General features: G+C 45.2%; 1 protein-coding gene across 1 annotated transcript; it reads right to left on the reverse strand.

Annotated features, from left to right (window-relative positions):
• Positions 1–503: 503 nt before the first annotated feature.
• Positions 504–8,530, reverse strand: LOC4335746 (uncharacterized). The gene is made up of 13 exons (XM_015778740.3): positions 8,210–8,530; positions 7,851–8,080; positions 2,742–2,879; positions 2,557–2,638; positions 2,391–2,467; positions 2,194–2,300; positions 1,970–2,081; positions 1,754–1,870; positions 1,573–1,664; positions 1,384–1,450; positions 1,206–1,284; positions 884–1,119; positions 504–776 (listed from the first exon to the last, which is right to left on the reverse strand). The coding sequence occupies exons 2-13, from the start codon at positions 8,058–8,060 to the stop codon at positions 750–752; spliced, it is 1,344 nt and encodes a 447-aa protein (XP_015634226.1). The 5' UTR covers positions 8,061–8,080; positions 8,210–8,530; the 3' UTR covers positions 504–749.
• Positions 8,531–10,211: the final 1,681 nt, after the last annotated feature.

The raw sequence follows: 10,211 nt of genomic DNA on the forward strand, positions 1-10,211 counted from the left end.
TAATCCAGATTATTGAGAGTAAGCTGAAAGAAACAGAAAAATTATTAAAGTAGCTTATTATAATCCGATAAGCTCATTTAGGTGAGCCTTTTCCAGATTATTGGGTGAAAAATTACCCACCATGCCATCCCACTCCCTCTTTAGACTTGCAAATCCAATAATCTAGGAAAGAAACAGCTAACCGCTTATTCTACTACAGATTATAACAATCTAGCTTATAGTAATCTAACTTAATAATCTAGATTATAATAATCCAAAGCTGAAAGAAACAGGGCCATAGTCAATAAACAGATTTTATCCTGACTAAAAAGTCTTACTCCGTTGACTTTATTCAGTCAAAATTTTAAAACTTTAACCATTAATAACTCTTAAAAAACATAAAATTATAAAATATTAGTATGTTTTAATAGAAAAATAGTTGTCAAAATTGTATAACAAAGACCGATAAAAATCAGCATTGTTTTACATATTTAAATATGGAGGTAGTGTCATGCAGCTCTTCATATTTAAACTGTGCAGCTGAAAATTTTTTCTGTACTATATATTTCTTTTAGATCGTATTGTCATGATATACACAGGCTCGTTGTTTACCATATACAAAGAGCTCTCAGAGAGAACGAATCTGTGCAACAATAACTAAGCCTGTAGCAAAACTAGGCCTGCACATGTCTCGTTTGTCTCTGTCCAAATAGTGTCCTAAATACGCCTCTATACGTGCCTTCTAGGCTTCTAGCTGCTGCATCCATGGATCATGCCCCAACTCCGATTAACCTCAACTGCGCAAAATGGAGCCAGCCAGGTAGCCGTGTTAGAAGAGATGTTATTTTGCAGTGAAATCTATCTGGAAAATGATGTTCATCGTCAGTGTTGCAGCAAAACTTACAAGGTTGTTCTTGGGCTCCCTCCAGTAGAAGCCGTGGATGAAGATGGGCAGGATGTTGCACGCGATCAGGACGTAGATCATGAGCGCGTGCGTCCCCATCCACTCCATGACGGCGGTCGGCCGCCGGTGGCCGTACATGTCGACCAGCGCGTAGATTCCGGCGAACAGGAGGCCCGCGGCGCCGGCGGTGGCGAGGGCGTAGCTCACGGTGTACAGTGGCTTGTTCATATGCATTCCTGGAGAGGTTCATCAGCATAACGGTCAGTTCAAACGCTCCTGATGATTAGGAATGAAATGTTGAAGATTACAATGTATTACTTACCAAAGAAGTCCAATGAGAACGCAAGGATTAGCATGCTGAAGGAGGGGATTAGCCATTTCATGATTCTCTCCTTGTGTTTCTGCAAATCGATTCAGAACAGAGAGAAGTTCAGAGTATTTTCAATGTGGACTGCAAAATCAAACGCTCATCAATCTGACATATCAGCGAACTACTGTACCTGGAAATGTACGATTACATGCCCGTATTGTAGACCAATCAAGCAGGTGACGATAGCCATCACAGAGCTGATACGAGAATCAAGAAAGAACAGTGAGAATTTAGCAAAGTTTGCAAAGGAAATGTTGTACTGTTGTAGCCTGAAAGATAGTTAAAGACAGATTTATTATGATGGCAAGGGTCCAGTGACCTGAGAAGCCCTTCAGGATCAAAAGGGGCCTGGCACCATGAAGGAGCATCAGGACGAAGTGGTCCATTTTGTGGTGAATTTATACTGCATTGCTGTCAAAGGAGAGAGCAGTTGTTATTATGGACCGAATTTGTACATGAGGAAGAACACACAGATTCAAGCTGTTGCTTTTCATTAGTACCTTTGATCGGGCGTAAACCGGTCGACAGTACAGATGTTGAATGCCCAAGATTTTGCGGTCTATCATGCCAACAGCATTGCAGCCTGGTCCAGTGTCGCCTCTTACGCTGCATTTCACCTGATAAAGATTTTGAATTTAAAATTCATCAGTTCCCATCCTTGTTAGTAGTAATTGATCCACTTGTACTGTATAAGATAAAGGTGGAGTGTCACTTACAAAGAAAGATTTCTCTGTGGAACCAGGAACGGATATCCGATACTCCCAGTCAGGAACGTAGGTACCATACAAGAAGCCCATGTATGTGATCATGACGATCAGGCCAATGAACCTGGAAATACAAAAGTGGACGATATTTTAAGGTGAATAAGAGGACTAATTTCTCATCAACGTGAAGAACAATAGCACAAAAAAATTAGACCGGTTTTGGTTTTTATACTCACAGTTGATAACGGTTTCTCTTTAGCAGATCAAATCCAGAATCTACGTCATCATCTCCCTTGAGCCAAATTTCACATAGCGCGGTCACAATGTAAGCTATTGCAATTCTCTGCAACCACGAAGATACGTCATTATATACTATAATTTTTATTCTTGATGGAGAAAGTGTTGGTGGTATAAAATGGCGTGTGCCGTATACCTGTAGTATACCCATCAACCGTATTTTTTCCATATCAATTCCGAAAGTTAGACTACGAACACCATGAAAAAATCCACCTGCATAATATAGAAGCAAGAGAAAGTTAAATACATATTTTCCTACAATAATTGTAGCTAGTAGCTTTCATGAATTTCCTAACTGATACCTTGAAGAACAAGACCAACACAAAACAGCTTCAGTGCACGGAGAATTGCTTTTCTGGTTGCCTCCAATTTGTTTGGCACTCTCTGCACAACGTGACGCAATTAGGTTTCAGATAAGTGTCACTGGTACGGTGTTAGTTTCAGAAAGGAAGTTAAATATCACGATCTTAGCCTTGTCATCCTGTACCTTGTACGCTAGAGCTAGAGCGACTCCAACAATGAAAAGGAAAAAGGGCATGACGAAATCAGCCAGGGTTACACCGTCCCATGGCGAGTGATTAATTGCTGGAAGAAACGCGCCAGCATCGTCCACGAGGATCATAAGCTGCAGGGAGGAAAGCAACACTTAATCCTACTTATTTAAAAAATCTATCTTTCCTACTACATTGTTGTCATGCAAAAGAACATCAGATTAAATGGTGTTGGCAACCTGGCGCAATCATTTTGACTTCAATATATGTATACAGAGCTTTTCAGTTGTACGAAAGATTATGATGAAAATAACTTTAAGATCGGTGGAAAATTTAGATTCGAGTTACTTATATTTCCAATGGTTATTAAAATATGTACGATCCTTTTCAGAAAAAAAAAGTATTTAGGAAACACCCAGATGCTGCAACAATAAATCTGGCTAGACCCACTTGTTAGCTGCTACAGTACAAACTAGATCTGGTTATGCTATAAAAGCACAAAACAAAACCGAATAACCAGATATGAATCCACTGTCAATCTTTATAAATAGACTATAATATCGGTTCTTGCACTATTACCATTCTAAAATATTGTCGATCTGATATATAAAACACTGACGGCCCATGGAAATATCTTAGGAAACGAAGGGAGAATACGATGCTAAACAACTTCACCAAAATATGGGTTTCTGTCTGGCATCAGATTCCATCTCAGTACATTTCACCTCAAAAGCCAAATATTCTAGCAATCAACTGGGAACACAGAAACTCGCCCCATGATAAGCCTACCGGCATTTCGGGCATAAAAAGATGCACGCACGTTAGCCATTGCCCCTCGGCAACATCAACCACGGACACCTGAATCCCTTGCCGTTGGTTTCTGTTGTCTGGCCAGGCGACCATGGGTCCATGACACAAATGGACAGTTTCATACCAACCCCATAGAATTCATAATATGGTGGAAGCAGGAAGCAAGCACCAACTATTGTAACATAGAAGTTACTTGCAAGAGTGTAAAACCAGGTTTGCTAAGATGAGGATTGGTCGGAAAATGGTCCATCGTAAAGAGTTATCTATTGATCTCTTCCTCACCTAAAAAAGCAAAACTGATCTCTTCACCAATCTACAATTTAGTTTACATTGCCAAAATACAGCAGCAACATACTAAATTTCCATCTAGCTAGTGCTAGGTAGTAAAAGCCACAGTAGGTGGAGAGACCATGAATCACCAAAGTTTTACAGCGACGGGAACCTACCGTTCCCATGCCTAGTACCGTGGCCTCACCTCATTAACACATTAACAGTTTTTAACACTCAAACACCCGGCCTGTCACCTATCACCTACTGTAGTGGTGGAGTAGAAGAAAGCATAGTGGGGCCCAGGCACCGATCAACGTTCGTGCAATATACCTCCTCTCATTGGCACATGTGTCACTGTGATCCGTAAGCTAGCTCTGATCCTAATGAACTTCTTTTGATTATGCAGGTATAGGCCATTAGTATTAAGTTGGTCTCATACTCTCATGGCTTTCGGATAGATTGGATTTTGCATTGCTGGATATTCCGGGACAAGCTAAGGTGTGGTTGGTGCAGATTGGCTAGAGCTTAGCTAAAGGCCAGCCTGATCACATGGAAGTATTATGTATATACGTGTGGTACCTCTTCATGTAGTACATGGCTATCATTTTCAGTACCACTGGACAGGATTGTTCCGGGAGGAATTGGTACACACACGTCTAGTTGGGGTGTGAACATATGGTGCATTAGGATTTAGGGCCAGCTACTGCTACGTGAGGCAGAGATCTAGCTCCTTTAAAGATGACATCCATGATCCATTTGTGCTGCTCCATCCATACTGCTAGCTAGCTATATCTATCAGGCTTATCGGTTACTACTTTTCTGTGTCTGTCGTTCATTACTTTTGCAACAGGGCACCCTAAACTACGAACTGTTCTAATTTCTGTGTTTAGGGATGTTCTTTTTTTTCTCAGCAGTAATCGATGGAATGACATCAGAAAGGTCGCTCACCTTTCGTGTGCCAATCTAAAATAAAAAAGTCTTCAAGGTTCAGACTCAGTGGATCTTGACTCTGCATCCTGGTAGGTCATATCCTCGGGTACTCAAAATGCCGGAGACCATATCAAGATTTTAAAAGAACTTCCGTGGCGGTCATCGCGTCCACCGGTCGTGCGGTTCAGTGGTTGTACCGAGTTTGCCTGAATCCGACATTGCACTTGTTTTAGTCTCCACTATTCTCTCCCTCAAAATCGCACTTAAGTTTCTCTAGCTAGTAGCTAGTAGCTGACGAGAAGGCAACCAGGGCAAGTGGACAAAACCGAATTAAGCAGCGAAAGAAACTAGGATTGGTCGCGTCACGGTCAGCGGGATGGTGCGACCCTGGAAAGAACGGAAAACCGGACGTGTTAGCCCACACGATCTATACAGTACATGGTAGGGACGGGCGGGCATGGTTTGTGTGCGCGTCTTGGCGTTGGTGACGGTGAGAGACGTACTAGTTCGCCGCCCACACGTACACCAAAGATGGCGGCGAGAGCCAGCGAGATTATTACGCAACGCAGCCCCGGTTCCTGCAATTTGACGCGGTTAGTCCGTGTGCGGCGCGCGTACAGGCGGCTGCTATGCGGAGCCACAGCCGTCGGCGTCGCGTGCCACGGAAGGTGGTGACGAGCACGCAGGGAAAACGGCACCAAAGAAAGCCAGAAAAAGGAGCTCGAGGTGACGAGATGTGTGGCACAGTACCACGGAGCAGAGAGGCGCGAGAAAAAGTGCTCGGGAAACATGTGTGGGTGTGGCGTGGAGCAGCAGGCGCACCCGGCCCGCCCGCGCCGGTGGTGCACTGGTGCGACGGGTGGATGGAACCAACCGATCCGCCACCCCGCGCCCCCGCGCGCGCGAGCGCGCATATGCACCGGGCGGGCCGTTTGCCGTGGCAGCAGGGGGTCCAACCGGTGAAGCACGCGGCGCGCCGCGCGCCGGTGAGGTGAATTGGTGATTGGGACTTGGGAGTGGGCACCGACCGACCGACCGCGCGTCGAAGGAAAGCAGAGGAGAATAGGAGACGACGAGATCGATCGATCGATCGATCCCACGCCGCGGCGGGCAGGGCGGGGAGGGTGGCACATGGCAAAAAGGCGCCGGCCGTCGCATGGGCTTGTCTTGACGCGGAGAGGCCAACCGCCGACGCGGACGCTGCAGAGGATAATGGATCGATGCCCGGTGATGAGATTCCGCGCAGGTGGTGCGCCCGGCCTTCTGATCAACATTCTTGCTCTTTTTCTGTCACTCGGCTCGTCACCACGGTGTCCGGAAAATGTGGCTTCCTCTGGTTCTTGAATTGCCCCGTGTAAGAAAAAGGTTTTAGGACAAAAGGTGGGTATCTGGTTATGGGCTAATGTGTACTACCACTCACTAAGTTAGGCTCATTTCCTATTGACTCTACAAATCTACAATAGCTTGCTAATTTTGAATTTTAAAATTAAACAATAGTAAGATTGAAAAGTGGGGGTTCAGAATGTCATATACTTATTAAATTTTTACAAAAATTAAAAGACACCATGACAATAAAAATTAAAGAGTTTGTAATATCTCCAATGGCATATTTGTATTTAACACAAAATCCTAATATGATTAAGAGCCATGACAGAATAACTCACCTAATCAATGGTCAAATATTTCTAGTTAGTGACATGGGAGCTTTAGGGTACCTAATTAGTGTAGAAGATATATCTTCAACTTTTAAGTATGTCTACCTTTTCTACGAGCACTTGAACCAAGTTTTTGGATATAATGGTTTTTGTTTCTCATTGTAGGAGAATATATTTCTACCATCAGAAGTTCTATTGATTATTTGATTACTCGTGTTGTTAGCTGCATCAGACCGTACGTGATATCTTTTTCTAAGTGCCAACTATAGAGGGTACATGCGCTCCGCTCATCTACTTATCTAAATATATTTACAGGTGAGCTATACTTGACATTACCCACTTATCTATCAAACTAATGGAGGTTTGAAAGCAACAGAAACTGAACATATTAGTGCACGAAATCTGCCGTGCAGTTCGAGTCCAATAGCTGGAGAAATTCCGTACGATGGTAGGCAGGGCATTTTCCTACTGTGATCGAGGGGCCACGAGCACCGACGATTCTAGCCACATCTCAGGAGCAATCACTCCTCAGAATCTGACAGGCCAGGCCGGTGATTGTTAATTCACGTCAGTTCTAAATAACTATATCTTGCATAGCATCAAGATGTGCCGCGACTAAAAATTGATGATCTATGCTTCCACAGCTCTACTATAATGGCTACAGTTGCTGCTAACTTGCTACTCTCTCCGTCAGTGCAACCATAAGTTTCCGCGCTCAATTTTAATCGTTCGTTTTATTTAATTTTTTTATAATTAGTATTTTTGTTGTTACAAGATAATAAAATATAAATAGTACTTTACTCATGACTTATATTTTTAAATTTTTTTAAAATTTTTTTAAATAAAACGAACGGTTAAAGTTGTGCGTGAAAAACAGAGGGCATTTTGCTGTTTGGACAAGATAATAAGTGGCTAGAGAATACAGATGTTGTGTGTGACAGCATGAAGAGAAAGACGCAACCTATCATGTCGGCCCGTACAGGCATCGCTGGATGCGCTAAATATTCCCTGATAAAGCTAAAGTTTGAGCTGTTGGGTTAGTTTAAGCAGCTCTGCTCTCTTTTGGTTACTGTGGTTCAAGTACAAACAAAAAGGGAAAGGGAAGGGAAGAGAAGTGTGGTCGCTGCTGCTAAGCCACTGCCATGCATCATGAGTCCATGAGTCATGGAGCGTGTTTGGTTGGCACCAAAGACCACACCACATGATCGATACACATGCAGCAGGCACAGAGACCCACTCGGCAAGCAATCCGATTTGGTAGGTTGTTTGTCATATATCGTAAATTAAACAGGGCAATCAAGCAAGAAAGAGCCATAAAGATTTGCAGGAATAAACCGTAGAAATCTTTAAAGGACAGAATAATCGGAGGAAAAACATACCGGCGAAAAGAAAGAGATTTTTTTTAACAAAGTAAAAAAAGGGAGTGATTTCTGCGCGTACCAGTACGGTGATCCCTCGGAACACGTCGAGCGAGACGAGCCGCTGCCGCGCCGACGCCGGAGACGAAGGCGGAGACGGCACCGGTGGTGGAGCGATGCCGCCGCCGCCGCCGCCGCCCTTTGGGTATACGGCGGCGCAGCGTCCGGCCTCCAGATCCAAGACGTGCCCCGCCGCGTCGTCCGTCCTGACGAGCTCGTACGAGCCCCCCATCGCCTCCGCCTCCGCCGCCCCTGCATTGCCCATCGATCAATCAGTCCCAAGCCCCCGCCTCGCGGAGTAGCAAAACGGGCATAGCAACCGAAGCGGCAACAAGCGCGTGAACCCGCCGCGCCGATGCGGCACGCGACGCGCCCGCTCACCTGACCGCCCGCCCGCAACAACGCCCGCAACAACGCAACCGCCTCGCCTCCTCTGTCTCTCGATCGGTGTCTCCCTCGCCTTCCGGTAATCCGCTCGATGGGAAGCGCGCCTCCCGCAACCGACGGCCACCGCGCGCCCCGCACCTGATCGATCGATCGATCGGTTTCGGGCGGGCGCGCGAGCGAGAGGTAGCAGACGAGACGAGGGAGCGTTCGGCGCGCGGGCGGGGCCGGGGTATATGTAACGTCGCAGCGCGCGCGTGGCGCCTATCCGCAAATCCGTTTCGTCTCCAGTGTTTGTTTTTTTTTTCTCCTTTTTTCTCTCCTTGTTCCTGTCGTGGTGGATGGTACAGTACGTATATCACGTATATATACACATACACAGCTCGGACGCCGTCTCGGCGCTTCGATCACGAGCCGACCTCGCCGTACACGGGGCGATCGATCGCCTCGCGGCCGTTGGATTGGCGAGTCAGTCTCGTCCCGCCCCCCCCCCCCCCCCCCCCCCTCCTCTCGCTTTCGCATGCAGATCGATGTGGTGCGTTCGTTGGACAATCGGAGGACCGACTCCGTCACAGGATATATGGAGATGGAGATGCTTTTCTGTCCGCGTCCAACTCCTCTGTCCGTCTGCTGTACGGGCACGATATTTGTTCTTGTGCTCTAGCTGCAACTGCTTGCATTGGATCGATTCTTTTTGGGAGAATTCCCCAGCCTCTTTGCATTGGATCGATTCTTTTTGGGAGTGTCTTTTTTCGCTACTGCAAATTGCAGCGCGCTCAATCATATGAAGCATGGTAGTATACTGTATTACTGTGCTACTTGGCCTGCGGGGCCGTGGATCAAATCAGGTTATGAATCGCGAGACGCGAGATCTATCGTGGGAGGGTGTACCACCCGGCCAAAAAATATCGGAACAGAACACATGGCGCCGAGACGAGATCCAATGTTTTGCCCATCATAGCGATCACGCGCCTTGATGCTTTAGAGCTATCGAGCCCTCTCTTTTGGGCCTTTTGGAGGCAGATCAATGAGAGGCCCAAGTGAGGGTTCTTCTCTATAACGCTTCATTTGTAGGCCTCCGTAAGCTCTTTGTTGGCCCGGATAACGAGTTCGGAATAAGCCTATTGTCCGTTTCTCATTTATTCCTCCTTATTGAATCGTCTCCTGCAACAGCAAAACTAGGTACAATACCTCCCTAATTTTTAAAAATCAGCACAAATCGACTTCTTCGGTGGGTTGAAAAATAGTTTGCTAACATAGCAAGTTGACCGAGATTGACTTGCTGACTCAATAGGTGTGACCCACATGTCGGGGGTGGCGTCGGTTGGGCCTCATCATGCTGCACCGCACCACATGCAAGGCATCACGGCTGTTGGCTTAGTGACAAGAGTATGGAAGAGAGGAGAGTCGCTAACATGTGGGTTCATCTGTTGGCTCAGCGAGTTACTTGTAGTCAATCTGCCACATCAATAAAAAAAACACTTCCCAAACTACCCAAAGAATCGATTTGCACTATTTTTTAAAGATGTGTGAGATATTATACCTGATTTTATGGTTGAGAGAGTTGATTCAAACCATTCAATCAAGAAAAGAGATAAGAGACGCAAAATAGACTTATTCTAACGAGTTTTCTGCTCCATGAACAATGGATTCATGGAGCTTTGGAAAATGGGCCTTAAATGGTGTGGTAGGGTTGTGGGTTATACTGCTATATCACTTATGGCCGGTCATCTACTTCCATTTCAATTCTCAATATCTATTCGGCTAAGAACAAAAAATCCATCTCATTTTATTAAGTAAGAACACTACTCAACTGAGATTTTTTTTTTACAAACTCATGTACAAGGAGGTATACTTACCTCTATAAACATTCACACGTATTGACATATCCTGATTTAAATAGAACACACATATTGCGATGCATGATATCTATATACGATATATGGACATTTGTACATACGAATTGCTTTAACACGATTTTCTTATGTTCATGTATCTA

Source organism: Oryza sativa, chromosome 4 (assembly GCF_034140825.1).
Source record: "Oryza sativa Japonica Group chromosome 4, ASM3414082v1".
Lineage (NCBI taxonomy): Eukaryota > Viridiplantae > Streptophyta > Magnoliopsida > Poales > Poaceae > Oryza > Oryza sativa.

Bases quoted from the DNA above. Each gene is read 5' to 3' on its own strand.
- LOC4335746 (XM_015778740.3), bottom strand. From the start codon at position 8,060: ATGGGGGGCTCGTACGAGCTCGTCAGGACGGACGACGCGGCGGGGCAC. The intron at 1,871-1,969 runs GTAAGTGACACT...AATCTTTATCAG, and splicing joins CCACAGAGAAATCTTTCTTT to GTGAAATGCAGCGTAAGAGG. The intron at 1,285-1,383 runs GTACAGTAGTTC...ATCGATTTGCAG, and splicing joins ATGTAATCGTACATTTCCAG to AAACACAAGGAGAGAATCAT.